Source organism: Pungitius pungitius, chromosome 2, assembly GCF_949316345.1.
Source record: "Pungitius pungitius chromosome 2, fPunPun2.1, whole genome shotgun sequence".
Taxonomy (NCBI): Eukaryota; Metazoa; Chordata; class Actinopteri; order Perciformes; family Gasterosteidae; genus Pungitius; species Pungitius pungitius.
Genome location: NC_084901.1, coordinates 10,886,327 through 10,906,471, shown reverse-complemented (window position 1 = coordinate 10,906,471; position 20,145 = coordinate 10,886,327). Strand labels below are relative to the sequence as shown.

Genomic DNA, 20,145 nt, shown 5'->3' with positions numbered 1-20,145 from the left:
CTCAACAAAGTGGTATTGACTCAACTGCCGCTGATGGCTTTGCAGTCTGGCTGCAAAATATTCAGAGATATTAATCAAAGAAAAGAAGGAGCTTTTCCGAGGTTCGCCGGTGAGCTGTGGGCAGGGACTCTCGTCGATCCAGGCGAGGTTGGACCCTCGCCAAATGGCGCTCGGGTTCGTGCTGCTCGGCAGGCAGCAGAAGTCGAGGCTGGACTCGCGCCATTCATTCACGTGGTGGTATCCTGTTGTTTTAGGCCAGTCATGATAGCCCCTGGTGCGTGATTGAAAACATGCTGGAGCAGCTATTCTGGGGCCGGGGGAAGCAGCGTCCCTATTAAGGCAATTGACTGTCACAGGCACCGAGGCAGTATGAAAGAGAGCAGAGGAGGAATCATGTCCCACTGAACTGATTTCTCAGAAGAACTTATTAGACTGAGCTTTTACTGTGAGTCAAACTCTGCTGTGGAACCAGAAGGGGTGACACGGCAGGCCTCATGGAGGGAGTAACGCTGAAGCTGCAACATTTGTGAGACAAGCCCAGGGTTTTTTTCTTTTTTGCTCTTGACTTGTTCTTTTTATGAGACAATGTTGTGTTAAAAAGTTCCGGTTTGCCGTGACACTGCAGTGTCCCCCTCTGACTCCGGCACATCTCCTCGCCTCCCTAACCTGAACCACATGGTGTCTTTCAATATAAAGCTTTCACTCCTTTTCATGTAAAAGGAAGGGGGGGGGGGGGACTGCTACATATATTACTGTGTCCAGTTAATTCAGTCCAAATGCAGAATGTTTCATCTGTCTCTTACCAACCAACAAAGCGTTTGATAGAAAACATGTAGTTTCCAACAGCGTTGTATGGCTACGGCACATTTCTATCTGCGCCGCATTAACTCTCTCTACTTTTTGTCTTGCTGAAACCAACAGAGAACAAAAAAAAAGCTGCGATAGGCTTGATATTCATGATGTCTAAATGAGCTGAGAATGTTGTGGTTGTGATGTTTGTGAAGGATCCTGTCAGCCTCCTGCCCTCCACCTCCATGATGTACATTGCACACTAATGCAGCCTCTGGTTGTTTTTCTGGAAAAACGGCCTCAAGGCAGTTTTGTGGGCAGGAGCTTCGTTGTAACAAACCCTTTGCTTCACTATTTCCACTTTGGTTACTTTGACCAACCCTTAATGATATATCAACTTGAGGTTTAGTTCTGAACATGCCTTCATCCATGATGCAAGCATTCAGACAGTTGTCTTCTACTCGACCACCAAACACATCCACGTCACTGATAATACCTGCACCATGAAAAGCTACATACAGCAGTGGTCCCCAAAAACACAAGGTTTGTGTCTGACTGTATTTTGCGGACCGGCCTTCAAGGATAAACACTTTCCTTTTAATGAATAAGACTTCTGCCACCTCCTGAAGAGTAAATGATTGACAATTCTAAATACTGAACAAAAACGGATGTTTAAGCTAAGGATCTTTTCATTCACTGTCTCTATTCAGGAAGACGTCTGTGTGAGAGAGTGCAGCCACTACAAATAACGCGCAGCAGTAGAAACCAGTTGAGCAACTTGCGATCTGCGACCGGATTTACTTTTTTTTTCCTCCCGTTCCTTCTCACAAAGACCTTCCTACAGCTGTTTGCACTGGAATTCCAGTTTTTTTCTTCTTTTTTAAACCACTGAATCCTTTCAGGTTGTTTTTTTTTGGGGGGGGGGGGGGGGTTCCTTCTTTTTTTTTCCCATCTCACTTATTTTTACTCCTCTCACTTTGTCACTATTTCTGTCATATGAAAAGAAAACTCTGGATGTAGACGGGAGAGAGAGAGATAGGGAGAGAGAGAGAGTCGCGCTCAGGTCTGAGGCATCAGGGTCCTGCCGGTGGCGGTTGTACCTTCCAGAGGAGTTCACGCCCCCTTGACTGTTTTGGCTGACTTTGTGGTAGTCTGAAAGAGAGAGGGAAAGGGAGGGAGGAGTGCTGCTTGTGGGAGGAGAAGGAGGAGGGAGTGAACTGCAGGGGAGGAGAAGCTCTCTCAGTTTCTGCTCACTGGAGGCTACAGAAGAGCTCAGTTGCTCTCCTCTCAGTCTGAGAGGAGACTGCTGTTTTTTCTTCTTCTTCTTCTTTAAAGTTGCTGCTGCCCCTCCTGTGCTAGACATCAGACGGAGTTACCACAGAATTGTCCACCCTCTCCTACTCTTCCGTACCCACTCCTGTGCCCTTATCTCCGCGCCCCGGTGGAAGCGCCATGCCGGTGGTCGGCGTCGCCTCCAAGCTCAGGCAGCCCTCCGCGGCGGGCAGTAAGCCGGTGCACACGGCGCTCCCCATCCCCAGCGCGGTCAGGGCGGCCGCCTCGCAGGGCTACGCCGCCCGGCAGCAGGAGCTCGGTGCTGGGCTCTCCTGCCAGCTGTCCATCAAGTCCGGGTACCAGAGGACACCTGAGGGGAAGTCCAGAGCAGAGACGGAGGAGAGCAAGATCTGCAAGGTCAGTAGTGATGGCTCTGCATATGACACTCGTAGATGTGTCTCGCTCTCTCTCTCTCTCTATCTCTCTCTCTCTCTCTCTTGCGCGCGCCTTTGCTGGAGCAGGTGTAGCTCCGAAGCAGAGCTCAGGCACACGGTGGTGACTCATGTGCGCTGTGGTGGGATGATGTAGTTGGTTGTCGGTCATCAACTGAGGGGAAACCAGATGACTAATGCATCGCTCTAGGTGCGTTATCTCATTCGGCTGCCCACCTAGTCTGCAAAGGATTTATTGATCAGTGTTTGTGTTTAGTCAAAACGGGTCATATTTCCGATAGATCCCTTCCCTCTTTGCTTCCTTAGCATATTCATGATAAAACGGCACATGTGGCTTAAGAGACGCAGAGATCGTTTAGTGGTTGACTAAACTAAACAGAGGAGCTGCCAGAGTCCTTTCCTTCTTGCAGGAGGGTTTGGCTCACTTCTGCAGGCTCCAAACGGAGAAGGAGGGGTCGGCCCCGTCCTGAGGAAGAAGGAGTTTTCAAAAGTCCCCGCCAAATAGTTTCCGCGGTGCCTCGGCCCGTCCCCCATCCACAACTGTCAGATCACTAACTGAATCTTTCCTGTTTGGCCGTTACAAACCGCTCCGACAAAGACAGCAACAAATAAAAGACTCTCTAATCCTGATTTGTCCTACCTGCTTTTGGACTTTTCATAGTGTACAAAGCTGCTGACTTTCCTTGTGACCCAGAGGAAATGTGGGCAGGAGACATCAAAGAGCACGTCAGCCCTCCCCTGCCTCTAAACTCTTCCAGCGTGAACGTGGCCAGGTCCAAATACCCTGCAGGGTGACTGCGTTCATCATTAACCTGCTGCTGAACTGGCAGCTTCAGTTAACACAACTCGCTCCTTTAAAAGGTTTCCTAAGAGTTGTGTTTTATCTGGGTTTAAAGATGAAAGATGAATGCTGGTTTGACTTGTGTCAGCATCCATCTCGCATCATATTCTCCCAAAGAATCCTTTCATGCAGGCTCCCCCGTTGCTCCTCTACCTGTGTTCAACTGTTTGTTACGGTCTCAATTAAATACTGATACCTCAGAGGAACGCTAGAAATCAGGGAGAAGATTAGATGCTTCTCATTGTTGTCACCTCTGTACAAAATGAGAGTTAATCCTGCAGGTTCTGTTTGATCACACCTGTTAACCTGCAGTTGGAGCTCCAGCGGTAGGTAGAACCAGAAGCAGGACGGCACAGGGCACACTGTCAGACCCCGCCGCAGTGTTTCTAAACGGACGCTAATGCTCGGAAACACTACCACTTTCGCCAAAGGGGCCGGCAAAATCAACACAAAATAATGCTTGCAAATCATCTTCATGCTGCTCTGTAACAGAAATGCCGTCAGGGGGCTGTGGCTGTTACCTTTGCCCGTCTTATGGTGCAGTCTTCTGGTCTTCCTGAGAATAAAGCACCCAGAAGTTGCTCAAAATGTACAATCAGTGCAGCGCACTGTAGTCGACCGTCCTTGGGAAACCTGTGGGCAGGAGCTCTCCTGCCCCAGCCTGTTGGTGTGGGTGAGGAATGGGTGGTATGGAGGGGGGTAATTAGTCCGTCTAATTATGTTATGTAGTTCCTTAAGAGCTTAACTCTTTTTCTTAACTTCAGGCCTTAAGAGGGGTGAGCAGGGAGAGAAGGTGGAGTAAGCCCCCATGCAGATACGATAGTCAGCATGTGTTGGCTTGTTTGCCCGAGGGTAGACGTATCCTAACCTGGGTGGTGTTTGCCAAAGCTGGAACTTTTTTTTCTTCTATTTCAAGATGTGTGTCGTTGCTGGAAAATTCCTTCTGTCTGGTCAACGAGGAGGTTATGAGTATTTAACCCTGAACACGCATGTATTCATTTATTAACTATTTTATTTGATCGCGGCTCTCGTGCAGAACAAAGTGCGTCAGAAAAATATCATCATACTTCCCGCCGCCTATTGCTGTGCAAGCCGAATGATCAACACACAAGAGCGAGCAAAAATAAATAAAAGGGTTAGGAGCTAAGCGGAGAGGAAGAAGGGATTTGTTTTTCCTTTGGGATGGTGTTTGCAGAAGACAGCGGGCCTGATGTTGTTTTGAGCAAACGCAGGGCAGGAAGTCCAAAACAATCCTGTCCAAAGGAAAAACACAGCGTACATTTGATCTGCAGTCCCCCCTGACTTGTAGGACAAGCGATGTCGTTTGAAGGGACAATTAATGTTATTAGACGTGACTTACTTCAGACAGCATTCAGAATTAGTTTCAGCTCATTTTCAGTCCAGTCTGCAAATATTGTTTGATGGAGAAACCCTCAGATCCACTCCCCTAGCCGAGTGCACACACTTTGATAAGTACGTTGTGTCTGCTTTTGAGTGTAACCAACTGTGCAGAGGTGTTTGCCCGAGTACTCAGGGGTACTGCTGGGCTTTCCAGAATCAGGCTTTGTTTTTGTATTTTAAACATTGTGTGATTTGCACCGTGGTCATCTGCATATAAACTTGACTTTTGACTTCATTCGCTTGATTTTACGAGTTCAATTCAAGTCGCAAAGGTTGCCCTCTCAATCTCAATCTGAGACCGCCCCCGAGGTAAGCTCTCCGTTCTTCCTCTTGTCCTCTCGGCTGACAGCCACTGCCTCCGGCGCCACGGGACGACGAGCCGGAAGGAAAAGCTCATCCGAGGCGACCGGGTTCTAATGAAGTGTCGGCGGTGCCCCCACTGATTCTAGAATTATTTTGGCTGGTGCCCAAATCAAACAGCTCCGGGACTTATTTAGTGACTTCCTTCAGTGGTGGAACTGAAAATTGCATCGCACCTCTTGAATAGATCTACAGCATGACAGAAGAAGACGTGATGTTTATCGGATCCATCTCTAGTCATCCTTAAATAACTGTGTGGGTGCGGGTTGACTTCTCATTAGAGTGAAGTGTGTTTAATAACTGTGTGGGAAATGAGAAGTAGTGACTGTACCTGTGACGAGCTCGCTCCTCTGATCTCTGCTTGTTTTTGTCCTGTACTGAATCAAGCTCAGAGTGTGAAGAACACTTGGTTATTTCATCTTCCAAGAGCTAATTAGTTGAGCATTTTGACTCTCAGCACGGTATTGTTTATTGCACTTACATTCCCAAGAGCAAATGGGGTATTTACAATAGCTATAGTAGCACCTGTACATTCTGAACCGTCAGTCTACACTGACATGCCCTCTCGTGTGTTAACAGGACAGAGTCATGCATGTATATGGTGAGCAAGTCTTTATCTCAGAAATGCAGCATACTGTATACACCAGCCCGCGACCTGCTATTTTGGCTGGACTCTCATGTCAGGGAAATGTTATCACGGAATGTTGTCGGTCAAGAATAAGTATACAAGTGTTTGCCGGAAGGATGGACGAGTGCCAGACACACTCGGTCACTTTCAGAACAAAACAACATCCTGTTGGGGCTCTTCTCTGTGCACACTGAGGAAAATAATCATGTCTTTGCATATTTTTACTTGTCCGATGCATCATGGGTGGGTTCAGAGTACTAAAGTGAGGTGGAGTGCCTCAGGGAACGATGTCGGGGTCCAGTGAGTAGAATGTAAACAAGCCTCTGCTTCCCTCTTTCTCTGGGTGGGCCTGCCACTGTCAGTTCCTCTTTTTCCTCTTTCTCTCGCATTCTCTGTTTTCATGAATGATTGCAAACTTTCCAAGAAGCCTGGCAGACTATTTTAAAAGGGATATGAATTAGAAGGAAATGACATACATCCACATACTCCATATACCATCCATGTACTCCCAATATTTTGATCCTTAAGGCAGTTTGAACACACTGCTTTCACCTGTTCATATGCATTGGAAAAATGTGTCACATATGAACAGTTTGAGCTCAATTACAACTGTGGTCAACATTCTGAGGCATCTAAAGGACATCTTTGAAGAGACATAATTTACCTTGAACTGTTTGCAGCAATGCATTAATGACGATTCTTTCTTTCGGCACATTGGTCAGGGCTCTCTCTCTCTCTCTCTCTCTCTCACTCACTCTCTGTCCTTTCTCGCCCTTCCATCCTGGAGACACAGCTCATACAACAAAGGGAACAAACAGAGGTCCGAACAGTTTCCTAGTGTACCGGACTCTTTATCTTGAAGAGACGTCCTTGTCTTGCGAGTGGATGCCGACGCTAATGAGTGTGAGCGAGGCCAGAGAATGAGTCTTTGAGGCGCACTGCCACGGGACCGAAGCGACTGTTTAGCTCTCATTGATTCGTCATTTAGGACGACGTGAGCGCTGGCGTGGAAATTGCCACGGTTAGAAGCGCTGACATGCACAGGGAAAAGGGGCAGGTTTGTTGCTGGAGCTTGGGTCTAGATCTCTGCGTTTGGTTTGTCCTAGCCACCGTAGCATAAAGGTCAACGCTGCGTGGTCCGTTCAGACTTCACCCCGGCCCACTCTGCCTCATCCAAGTTGTGGACATGGCAGTGTGGTCTGACACAAAAGACCAGGTGGAAAAGACCAAATGGGATTTCTGCATCTCTAGATAATTCCCCCACCCTGGCGAGATACTGTATGCCGTCATGCTTCCCCATGCTTTTTTTACTTTCACACAGTGTTTCATTGCCTTTTCGTGCGGCCCGGAGTCTGCTGTCGGCCGTCATGTTTAAATGTCGGAGTGAGAACACACAGGCTGGCTGGTGTTTACTGTACAGCCACACCGGTTAAAAATACTCTCTCCTGGAAGTACAGTCACAGCGTTTGCTCCAGAACACCAAGAGACGTCGCATCACGGAGCCGAGTGCAGCAGTGAAGCCTTTTTAGGTGTCCCAGGCTTCGTTCAAGAGGAATGTAAGATCAACCAACAGCTCTTCTTTTAATGGGAGTTTTTTTACAAAAGATAAGCTGACCCATTCTGAACCTGGGATTGAGTATTCGCTATTCAAAATGCACCGCCTTGCCTGTGGACACACACACACACAATTTCTCCGCACCCACAATTCAACAACTAAGTGAGATGAATGCAAACAAAGCCTCACGCCGCTTTCTTATTCTCTCATTATATTCCAAGACTGATTGGATGCAGGAAAGTGGGCACGTGTGTGTGGACAGGCTGCCGTCACACACATGCACACACACACTCACTACAGACCCAGACCCTAGCTCGCTAGTGGCCTCTATGATGTTTGTTTCTCAATTAGGGGTGAGCTGTCTTGCTCGGGGACACTTCGACGTGGCACATGGGGCAGCCGGGATTCAAACCGCCAGCCTTGCAGCTCCCAGCGCAGCACGCCGCGCGCCACCATCGCCCCATGCTGAGGAAGCTGCGTCTGAATTGTCCTCACGCTCCACCCACTTGCTCGTTGGAGGTCACACCAAGGTCACGCATGCTTTTCACGGCGTGGCGGCGGCAGATCGTCTTCACCTCCATTTGTCTCCCCTCAGCTGTCTGTCAGCGGTCCCTCCGTCAGCTGTGTTTTCTTAGCTTCCTCTGTGTCCTTCTTCCTCGCTCAATCCCTCCTTTTCACATCTTCCCAGCGCTTGTCTTTTTTTTCCACAAACCTGTCTGCTGTCACCGCCTTTCTGCTCTTGCCCGTTCCCAGCATTCCTCCCTGAGACGTCCTTTCTTTCTTATTCCGCTCCCTCCAAATCACGTAGTAGTTTTCCTTTACCCCCCCCCACCCCTTGTCTTTGTCATATTCTCTTTTTCCACCCTCACCATCGTCTCTTTCTCCACCTTTTTATCCTTCCCCCTGTTATTTTCTTGATGCAAAAAGCAGCAGGATTCCGTTAACAAGCACCTGGCCCAGTTCTGTCTCTCCAGCTGTTACAGAGCTGTCTCCCCTGCCCCGCTCTCCTCCCCAACAACCTTTTTCATAGCTCTCTCTGAGCAGCATGTCCAAAAGTGACCCAGGCAGCTGCAGGGAGACATCTGGGAGAGACAACAACAACAACAAGCAGTGTCAAAAGTGGCCGAGGAAGGGATGGACAGGGAGCAAACACCCTAACACAAGCTAACGTGGGCCCTGGCTCCGTGGTGGTGATCTCAGGCAGGCACGGAGCGGGATTGCCTGGTGCTATGAGTCAAGCGGCCTCTGTGGTGTTGACTCACAGTTAAATGCACAGGCTTAGAGTGAGCCTGGGCTAAAGGAGCAGAACCGGTTTTATAGCCATGTATGAAGCGTTGTTGTTTCCTGGGCATAGAAAGCGAAGAAGTAAAGGGACAAAACACACGAGTTAAGAATAATACAACTGGTCATGGATGATTAGATATTCTACCTCAGTTCTCTGAATATTAATTTAATCCAATCGTCCAATTGTAAATGTTTTTTTGTTTTTGTTATTTACATTGGTGAATGGGATTACATATAAAGTTCAACTTCTATTTCAAACCAATAGGAGCTCCGAGAGGAAGCTGTGTTTTTCTGTCTTTGGATTCCATGTTGCCCTAACTTTTCTTCCTGAGTAGAAAAGTGTGGTAGGAGTTGTTTGAGTAGTTCCAAGGTGTAAAGGTTTCTTGCACTTTGAATGTGAACAGCAGAAAACAGCAGCAAAACAGCATCGATCCCGCAGCGATGGTCCACATTTGCATGTTTACTGTAGGTTGTTTTTGATAAATGAATAGGAAACGCAAACCGAGCCGCAGAGCAGATGGCTTGAAGAAAAAGCTTGTTCTGGTGGGAGTCTGGGTGGTAGTTCCATGCGGTAGCCTCCCTTGGCACAGGCTTTTACGGTGCCCTTAACAGAGGGAGCACACATGTTTCTTTGGAGTGGTTAGCCCTCACATTTTGACTCATCATTACCCACAACCAGCATCGATGCCCCCACTCTTTTTCATTCCAGACATGTACATTTAATGAGATTTTCTGGATTTTGTCTGCAACGGTAATAAAAATGCCAAATGGAAATTGTTACGATTTCTCATATGTCATATATATGTTTAATCTGACTAGCAGCGAGCATTCAGGCGATTTGTCTTCAAATTACCTTGAGAGTAAAAAAGGGCCCCAGTCTGATCAAACATCAGATCCTCTTTACGGTAAATTTACTTTACTTTCTAAAAAGGTCATGTCATCTGCTACAGAGGGTAAATTAATTCCAGACAATGCATAACAAAATTGAACGCAATTAAAAATAATCCTTTGCCCAACTAGTTTTTCACGTGAAACCTATGTTGCTCCTCCTTAGTTTAAAGAACTATTTCCTAGTTAAAATAAGGTGGCAGAATGTTTGGGGAACCAGGAGATTTTCCAAAATGAGGGGCAGATGTCAATAAGCCTTTCAGCCGTTACCCCGGCGGGGTTACAGTAGCGGTAACATCATGCAGGTCGTGGCAGTTCCAGTGTAGCGATGAGGTCATAGGCTGAGGCAGTGGTGCGTGACCCCCACAGCCTCTGGCCCGTCTGCAGAGTATTGTCGCAGCATTTGATGTGTCCGTGGCCTTTTGGTGGCAGTAAATCGAGTGTGAAACTGCATGCTGCGCCACTGCAACTGGAGCCTTGTGGGTGACTGTCTGTGTCTCTGTGTCTGCATCAATAAAAATGTAGAAAAAAAAAAAAACCTAAATGAGGTCTTTTACAGTAATTTAAATAATAAAGCAGTTTTTTTATGCTTAGCGGCACGGTGGGTGAGTTTTTCAACGGTGCTGTCTCACAGCAACACGAAGTTGGCCTTGAATCGCGGTCTTTTTTCTTTCTTCCTGCGGTTTGTTTGTGCTGCCTCCCACTGTTTATAGACATGTTACTTAAGTACATTGGAGAGTTTCAATCACTCATAGGTATGATTATACGTCACACTTAATGCTAATCTACTGTGTGCTGAGTAGTGATGACTTTTCAGTGCACCCCGTTATATTAGATCATCTAACCATGTGTGAGGACCTTATGTTTTGGAAAGCCAGGTCTTAACGATCGACATCCATCAAAAGAAGGCTACAATTATTCAGTGTCATGGCTGATCTATTGTCCTTTTAATGTATTGATATTGCTCTTCCTCTGGGCTGCAGGTGGACCTCTTTTCAACCAAAGTGCAAAGCACCTCTCCATAAAAAAGTTATTTCCACACCAACTTCAAAGCCCTATTGCCTGTGCCATTCCACTGTAATGGGTTAGCCCATAAAGCGTGTTAACTCCGCCATTAATGAGTGTTTAACATGAACTACCAGCCCTTGAAATTGCCTCCAGAGAGCTGAAGCCTTATTCTACCCTCCCCTTTCTCTTTTCTCTCTCCTCTCCCGCCTCCCTCCATTGGCCTCCCCACATGGCCAACAAAGCTCTGGTGTTTGGGCCGCAGCAAGTTTTCTCACAGTCTCCAGGCGCACATTGGAGTTTGGTTTTAGTGGAATTTGGTTTTATATACTGGCTGCTGTTGTTGTTGCTCCCATGTGAAAGCTCCTACTTTCGTACCAACCCATTTTTTTGTTGATGCATCCAATGGTACTTTTGCGTAGCTCTGCTCATTTCCTTTTTCCCATGATTATTGTCACTTCAACAAGCAGTGGGTCTGTTGAATTGCAATTATTAAAAGTGGCATCGCGTAAGCTGATAACCAACGGATGTTTTAGCTTAGAATCTCTTTTCTCCCTGCCACAGAAGGACTATTTATTCTCTATTTCTCAGCTGTCATTCTAACAGCTTGTTTGAACAAAGTCAGCTGTACCTTTGTATTGCTCAATGCTACTTTCACCAGGCAGTAGCTTTCTATCTATAGCAACACAGAGATTCATATGTGTAATCATTTTTTACGTTATTGACACTTTATCAACAGGTCAGATTCATGTTTTTTTGTGTATAAGAGACCTTTTTTCCCATGGGTACCCTAACACTTAGCCAAGCTTTATTTTGGGTTTGAGGAAATAAACAACATTAACAAATAAGATATCACATATGTTCAATACCACAGTTAAATGCCAGTACTGGAGGATCAATTGTAAATAATTTCAACTTAGGTTGGTAAAATGCACCAGGGAGATCAGTCAAGGAAAAGCAATAGAAACTGTTATTTTAGTCCAACGTGCATGTGATTCATGTGGAGAGGCTGATGTACGGTACTTCACCAGAAGACGACTTGCCCATGAACCAATCCGACATGTGTTGCATCTGGCTCCCACCCTGTGGCTTTGTGGGGAGAAAAACTGAAGGTAAGAGAGTGGAGGGTTGAGGCAAATCAGGAAGATGAAAGGTATATATGTGATTGCAAAGGAAAAGGAGAAATACTTGTGTCAGGGACAATTCTTTGCAGATTTGAACGGCTAAATATTCTCCAGGGCACAGTTGGAGCCAAGCCATTTGAGTATAGCGAAAGATGGACGTGAAAGTGGATGAAGGAGAGGAAGTGGATTGTGGGTGGAAGTCTTAAAGCATCAGCCAGGAGCCAGGAGGTTGGTGCATTGTCAGCCAGGTGCTTTGTGTCAAGGATACCATACAGAGATACAATTTGGACTATTCCTTGGAAATTTCTAAAGAGCAAGTATTTTTGAGGCCCATTTATTTGGTATGTATTTGTCTTTGATCATATTTAACCTGGCCCAATGCACAGCGAATAACAGAGAACCTGCTCACACTGCTGGAGTGTGAGCAGGTTTATGGAAGTACAGAAACCGCCAGATGACCCTTCTTCCCTTGCTTTCGTCTGATCGCCGTTGGTTGATAGTCATTTCTGTGAGCTAGACAGCGAGCATTTGTCTTGGGATTAAGTACTAACGATCCAAATTTTTGGACAGACCCTATTGGAAATGTGCAAATGATGAAATGTCTTCCTCAGCCACATTGTCTGGCATACTGGCAGATGCTGGAATATTGCTATTAGCTGGCCATGTTCTTGTGTTGTGTGTTACACAGAGTTGATCACAGTGTGAATTTTCAAGCTTTTTTCATTATGTTGTTCCCATGTATCTGATGGGGTTATTAGTATGAAGCACCTGGGGGAGAACCTTTTAGTGCGGTACCACCAGCATAACCGAGGCAGACTGGCTGCGCTAAACTAAGGCCGCAGGGTCCGGTCTTTGTGCTGACTGCGCTGTACACCAGGATGTTTAGGTTCTCCTCCTGATCACTGTGCTGCTCCCCAGATGTGTTGACTGAGCAGGAGGAGGAAGGGCTGGTCTCACTGGGCCTTTGGCCTGTCTGCTGCCAAGTCCCTTACAGGGCTTTTTACCCACCACATGTGAGAGAAACTAAGAACGAGGTAGGACTTTTTGGTTGAAGGGTAAGGTCCTCTCCCACATACGACAAACCTCCTCTCATTTCTGATATGGTTAGTCCATTAGCGACTGCACTCCCACTGAGCAATCCCCTCCTCTCACTCTCAGAATAAAAGTGGCTAGAATACATTAAGAAGTTACAGTTTGGACACCCCTTGTTATCCAATGAGAAAGTGTGTGCAAACCTTTGACTTTGTATATTGTGTGGTTGCTGCAGTCTGCAGCGTCTACCCTTTATGCACTCCATGCTACCAATTAGCATGCATTCATGTGTCCAAAAATAAAGCGTTTAGCAGCCCATCTTCTTGTGTATGTGTCGATATGCATGTGTATGCATGTGCAGATGCCAGTGTGTGAAAAAGAGAGGATCGTGCGAATGCCTTAAGTATGGGTGGGTGTAAGCCTCGTTCTCCCAGGTCTCCACTCTAGAGTAGCACATGGCGCTGAAAGCCCGGCCTGTAATTCTTTAATAGCAGAGTTGTTTACTCTTAATAACACCCCCATTTTTGGAGGGTTCTTCTGCCTTTGGCCAAATAGCATGTAGACATTTTTACTGCTTAGTATGCTCAACACCATCTTGCTAACGGATTTTATGGCCCAATAGTTCTAGTGTGTGTGTTTTTCTAATAACTGTAGGTTATGCAATCCGCCTTCAGAACTGCCAAATACTTGATCTTAGTGCTTAGCTTCTTCTGTAGACTCAATAGTTGCCAACTGTGTGTATGTACTGTCTATGTCTGCTTACATTTTGTCAACATCTTACTGTAGCCTGTGGGTGCTATCTCCAGATGATGCAGTCCTGCGTACAGTTTAGATTTCTTAAACATATATATTACTAGACAGGGAGCGTTTTTAGCCGGTAGCTGTGTAGCAGCTAATGTCCAGTAAACCACTCGTTATTGCAAAATAAGCTCCGAGCAGTCGTTTCAAAACCCCAATGTGAAAGCAGTTGTGATGCAACGAGCCCCACACATACAGTAACTGCTGCAAACCACATTCAACAGGATTCGGAGATTATTCCATTAATATATGACATCTACAGACAGTGAAAATGTCACAGCAGCGCCTCAGAGCCTGCTGTAGCCTTAGCATGGGTTGCCCTGGTGAGAAGGAGACCCAAACCTTGGCAGGTACTTGCACAGGGAATTTGCCAGCTTTATCTGGAGAGCACCAGCAGGTATTGCGGTATGCATTTTATTAATAGTGGATCCTCAAACAGCCGTGGAGGCTTCACCCGCACCACCATTGCACCGCTCAGGCCTGAAGGGGGAAAGTGCCGTCACAATATGATGATTAAAGGTGATCAGCGTTTGCCAGAAATTTGACATTTTCAAGGTTTTGGCAACAGCAGCAGAGCTCGCATCGCACGCTCTCTTAAACTTTTCATCTTGTGAAAGGGTAACGGGAAACATGACGGCGGGAAAAGCAGCACACACTTCCAACAATTCCACACACACCGATTAGGGTTTTCGTGTGTGTGGAATTGTGTTGACATAGTGTTTACTTTAACTGCAGGATTGCAGAAGTCAAAGCAGGGCCACGCGTCTGTCTCTTTTTCTGATTTAAAGATGAATTGTTAAATTCTCTTCTCCGGTTCCATGAGAGGGGTGTTTTGTTATCATAGTAGTGCTTCAGTGTAGTTTGACAAATGTATCACATAAGAGATCAAAGCAAAAAATGTAAAATAGTCTTCACTGAGTGAGCCTGTGAATAGTAAAAGGGCTGACTCAAAGCGCTTTAACGCTACATGCCATACACAGCCGGTCAGGTAAGGTGCCCCCGTCAGTGACCTGTGTTTTTCCCGTTCCCCTGTGTGAGTTCATCTGAAAAGAATCACACCTATCGCGATAGGTGAAAAATAATCTTTAACCATATTAAGTGCTTAGCCTCAGTAGAGGTTGCCACTAAGAGACAAGGTTGTAAGAGGAAACAGGGACACTTAAGCCGGAGTGAGTCATTTTGAAGCAAACAGTCGGTCTATCAAGAGGTGGGTGGAACATGAAGATGGAATTATGGGTACATTTTCCAACGCTGTCCTCAAGACACGGAGCTGAGACAGCAGCCAGCTCACGTCGTGGCTGCACTACGTCTGTCCTCAGCTCAAGACATCTCGGCTGGCATTTCACGCTGGAGCATTCGCCGCGCTGGGTGGAAGTATGTTTGCCTTGGAAGTGGCCTCCGAGCCGATTATCTCCGGCACCCATGTGAAGCGGTAGACGGTATGATACCGTCCCGAGCGAACTTGACACGCGGATTTATCCCTGGGGTTGTTTTAACGCAAGCCTGAAGTGGTCGGCGTAGAGGTAGCATTGCATCCAGAGGTCAGAAAGGGTGCAATTAGGGCAAATCTGTTTAAATATTTCAACATATTTATTGATGTCATGTGGAATTATGTTCAATATTGCGCCACGACAGTGAGTTCTCTTTAGAGGCGAGCCTCCATCTGTCCTCTAAAGAAATAGCACAAAGTCTCCGTCAGCAAAGCCGAGTCAAGTTTTTTCCGGTGACCATACTCTTTGCAGGCTTTTGATAAGTCACGCTCACCCTGAAGCAGTTAGGAGTTGGCATTTGTTCCTGATTTTACTGTCTGGCATCCGGTCAACAGCCTCCTCCTAAGCTTTTAAATTTAAGATTTTACTGTGAAAGAGCAGCTTTCCTTTTTTTTTCACCTTCAGTTTCCACCACGCCACCATCCCCAGACACACACACACACACACACACTTTCCACAGCTAGTGTCTTCATTCAGTCGCATAAGCCTTGAGAAAAAAGGCAGAGGCCGGAGGTCACAGATTCAATCAGGGATGGGGTCATTTCAATTACAAAGCTTTTACGTCTGCACAAGTGCACTTGAGCAAGGCACTGGGCCTTTGAGTCATCTCTGGAGCTGCTCTGCAGCCAACAGATCCTCCCGACATCAAAGCGTGAAACACTTTAGACATGAAGTAAGGAGCTGGTGCCAATGTATGCCGTGCTGTCAACCTTCACTGGATAAATAAAAACCTCAGATCCTCTCCGGCCGTTTGAAACACGTCACGGAACTACGCAACGTGTTTTGAGACACAAATGTAGGACTATTTTAGATGTCGGGAAGTTAGAGGATGGTGAAAGATCTGCCTGCTCTTTGCACCGACAGGCCCAGGTCCAGGTGATAAAGGTTGTTTATCTGGAAGCGCTGCTGCCTCATCCCCATGCTCAGTGTGCTTCGGTGGAGCCTTCTAGTGGAGCCTCTGTCCCGTGTCTTGTCTACTGAGACAGAAGCTCTTGGTTTGTTCAGGAAAACCTAAGGGCTCAAGATCACAGTTGCGTTCAGCAATAGAAACGAGTTATAAATAATCCGCTTCTGTCTTCGGGAGGTGCTGACGTCAGATTAGAGGAAAGTTGGGGTGGAGAGAGTTTCCTACTCGGTCTAATCACTTTGAGGCCTGCTCCATTGTATTATTCCTTTCAAGAAGTCAGAATTTCCAACTCGGTGACCCAACGTTTCACAGAAACACCCTCACTCAGGCAGACAATATACTGTTAGTTCGGTCAGGCAGATACACGGAACATTAGCAGCGTCGAGGCCCCACTTAGTTCAGAGGACAGCGCCTGGAAGCAGTCAGGGCCTGGAAACCGAGCGAGAGGGAGGCACCAAGAACTGGCTTCAAGTAAACACACACGTTCATGGAGTGGGGATTCTTACTTTAGATGTCATTAGGAATGATATGGCAACACGTTGGGGCAATACCAATGATTACAACAGTGTTGCCTTCTCGTTCCCCCGAGGATTAATCCAAATGAATTTGGAGATCCCTTAACATTTCCTCTATGGCCACCAGCAGGTCAACGTATTTTTTTACCCTGTGAAACATCTAAGCATCTACAGAAATAGGTAAAGTGTGGTACCTTCATCGCTGCCAGACAGTGACCCCTGGTAACTAGTGACAATTTGTATTACGCCTTTCTCTATCACTTCATCTCCAGACTACTCAATCATAAAACCGCCCATTTGCACCCCATAATACACATATGCCATTGAAACTGGCCAATATTCACACATTCACACACTGCGGATGGGAGCAATGTGGGGTTAAGGACACAGCCCCACTGATTGCAGGCCCACTTGGAAACGGTTTCATAGCAACAGTGTTTACCACATTTAGAGCCCAGACAGCACATGGCACACATCCAGACGTTCTGTCAGTTTCGCCCAAGAATGCAGAAATGTTTTCTTTTCTTCTTTTTTTTTCTGCAGGCCTGTTGTATAGTAAGATTAATACATTGATTTATGTCATTTTAATTGGAATATTTAAGGAGGACATTTGTGAGGAAACGCCACTGATGTGTGGAAAGCAAAGTGACCTCTGTTTGACAGCATTCGTTTGATGGGAAGCTGAAATCCCTTTTGCACTTTTCAGGCATTTTAATACGCAGTGAGGAAACACACAGCGCAGTTTTCCTCACAATTCTTGATGGATTGTGTTTTGAAGGGAGGGCGCATTGGTGCTAATTTAAATGTGATCATTGCCAGTGTGCAGATTTTTTGAGTTTGAGTAGTTCTGATCCATATTACAGTTCAGTTAAATTATTGACGAGAAATCTATTTAATAAAAGGCAATACATCACAAATATAGCTGTTTTACTGCTACAAAACATCCATGTATACTACTATAGTTTATACATAAACTCATATGCAAATGAGTGGAAAAATTCTTTGGTATTTAGTGTATGCTTTGGCTGCCATCCAGAATGGGGGAAGCCTGAAATGTCCCCATTATAATTAAAGAATGACTCCACTTTATTTATTATCTTGTTTTTTCCATCATTCCCATCAATACGTATTTTATTGTACTCCACATGTAGTTAAAACTATATTTTAAAAATAGATGTTTTCACAAAGTATATATATATATATAGATATATATATCTATATATATATATATATCTATATATATATATCTACATGGCCTTTGAACGGGCATTGAAGGATGAAGAGGTAAGGCCACTTCCAGTTGGACCTTCAAATAGAGTAAGTGTAATAAGTTGGCTCAACTGTAAGCATGTTTACAACCTGCCTCTGCTTCCGCAGAGGTTTCTCGCTCCAGCAGCCTTTTGGTAGCGTTGCCATGTTCCCAGACCTGCCTCCGATGTTAGTCAGAACTGAATGAAAAGATTGGCAAATCCAGAGTCAAAGTTGTAATGAACCTGCATTATCTGTAAGAGACCTATTTCTTACACCGTGGCTGGAGCAGTTTGCTGCTTAATGTGCCGTTCTGATGTTTTCCTTTCTGTGAGATTGCATTGAAAGAAAACATCTTCCTGCTTTGTGCTTTCTTTTGTCCTTGCCCTTCTCTCTTTTTAATATGTTATTGTCTTATATAACTTCTCTGTGATTGTTGAAGCTTTTTGTTTATTGTTTTCTAAGTGTATTTCTCATAATCATGTTTCTAGTATTATACTATAATACTCAATAGCTATATATATTATTTGGCTATTTTAACCGCACTTAGAATGATGCATAGACCTCGGCTGGTGGATTCGCCTCAGCAGGAGGTTTCAGTAATACACTACCATGTTCCTGGTATTTGTGTACTCGATTTCTTTATGATTTGAATTCCTTTTGCAGAAACTGGACTCTGCGTGCTCTGACAGACTGACAGCCGTCTGGCGTGTGCATTTTGAAGTCACGCTGTGATGCTAACGGAGCTCACAGTCCGTCTCGCTCAGCCCAGAACTCTTAGAAAATACTTTTTGGTCTTTGAGTTGTATCTCAGAGACAGCCCTTGCTTCTGTAATGTGTGTGTGTGTGTGTGTGTGTGTGTGAGGTGCAGACGATACAAGATATGCCACAAAGGCAAACATAGCAGTGTGAGCGTTAACAGGTGAAATAAGATATTCCACAAAGACAACATGTCACTTGAATTTATCGTACGTATATGTGTGTGCGTGTGCGTGTGTGTGTGTGTGTGTGTGTGTGTGCGCGTGTGTGTGTGTGTGTGTAAGAGAGAGCTGGCAGACAAGATAAGATACACCTCAAAGACAGTCCTGGTACTTTAGAGTTATTGTGGGTGTGTGTTGAAAGAACTCTGTTAAACCTCACAGGCCAGTTAAACATTTGTGAACGTGGCGTGTGTGTGTGTGTGTGTGTGTGTCCATTGCCCTTTGATGTCTCCTCCCGTGGTCGGCTTGGGTTCCTCAGAATCCCACCTGCAATGAAAGCACCCGCGACAATACCTGACGCGTCCACACCAGTCAGTGTGATTGATCACTAACTGAAACTCTGTCTTTTGCCCTCAAGTGGGAGGCTGCAACAGACGTACCATGATCCATGAGTTATGGCGTTTGATTAATTATATGATCATGTTTTCACAGCATTAAAAGTCGTCGATGTGGACAAAACATGTGGATTGACATTTCAATTTAAAAATTCAAATTGTGTAACTCGAGACTCGGCCGCATTTACCCGTCCAAACGCCAAATCCAGCTTGGCCCGGCTCGTTTACAATCACCTCCTGCAGTTCAGCGCTGAGCAAACCCGACTTGTTGTTGTGCGCTCATCCCAGTTAAGAGAGGTTTTGCACCTGGCTGCTCGTCACGCCAGCTGAGGGTAGATATTGTTGAAAGATGAATCACTGAAAGCACTTACCGCACACGTGTTAGACCTGGAAATGCAATAGAACTGAACTTTTCTTTCCTTTAGCTCCCTTATAGCAGATTTTAAAACAGGAAATAGGCTAGAATCGGGTATCTATGAGACCTGCTCCTAATGAAGACCACAAATCAGCCTCTGGGTTATCCTCCCTATTTCCAGGTCTCCACATTCATCCGTTAAGCACATTCCCAAGATGTAATTCCATAGTTGAGACACCGCTGAGAAGATATCCAGGCGGGACTGCCTCGGGCAGCCGGGGTTCGTGTGTTGCAACCCCTCTCTGAGCGTGCAGAAGCCGATTTCTCACAAGAGGATGGAGCAGCAGGAGGAGGAAGAGGAAGATGCCCCTGGGAGAAGCTTGAGTTGACACCGACGGAGTTCATGAGAAAGGAAACGTGGGGAAGAGAACTGGCAGGGATCAGAGAGTTAATGATTTTTAGGGAGTTTTCAGATTCCTCCTGAACCAAGCAGCAAGGAATACAAAGTAAAAAAAGACTCCAAAATATACCTCGCCTCGAGTAAATCTGCATCATTCTCCTGTGGACATGTTCCCTGCTATGTGCTACCATTTTGCGTCAACACCTCCACGCAGTTGATAAGGGCCTATTCCTTAAAGCCCCCACCCAAAAAACTCTGTTTCGGGTAGGTTTTCCTTCCATTAAAAGTCCTCTGGTAACAAACAAATTAGAGCCACCAACAGACAATGGGACAACAAAAGCCAAAGGAAAAACACGCCTTCACACACTAACCATCTCTCATCCCATACATTGGTATTGTGGCCAGTTTAGGCGAATAGATACCAGATAAGGCCGCCGCCGCGCCCTGATGTGGGCAGCCCGCGGGACATTGTGCCAAAGTCACTCT

The 20,145-nt window shown here is 45.9% G+C and overlaps 1 protein-coding gene across 7 annotated transcripts in view; it reads left to right on the top strand.

Annotated features, from left to right (window-relative positions):
* Positions 1-2,043: 2,043 nt before the first annotated feature.
* nav3 (neuron navigator 3) overlaps positions 2,044-20,145 on the top strand; it is a 129,538-nt gene continuing 111,436 nt past the window's right edge. For 5 of the 7 annotated variants that reach the window (XM_062560377.1, XM_037461598.2, XM_062560376.1 and 2 more), the window contains exon 1: positions 2,044-2,478. In XM_062560377.1, the coding sequence (XP_062416361.1) occupies positions 2,242-2,478 (237 nt within the window). In that variant the 5' untranslated portion in view covers positions 2,044-2,241. The remainder of the gene's footprint in view (positions 2,479-20,145) is intronic. The other 2 variants (XM_037461599.2, XM_037461597.2) reach the window with 1 other exon arrangement.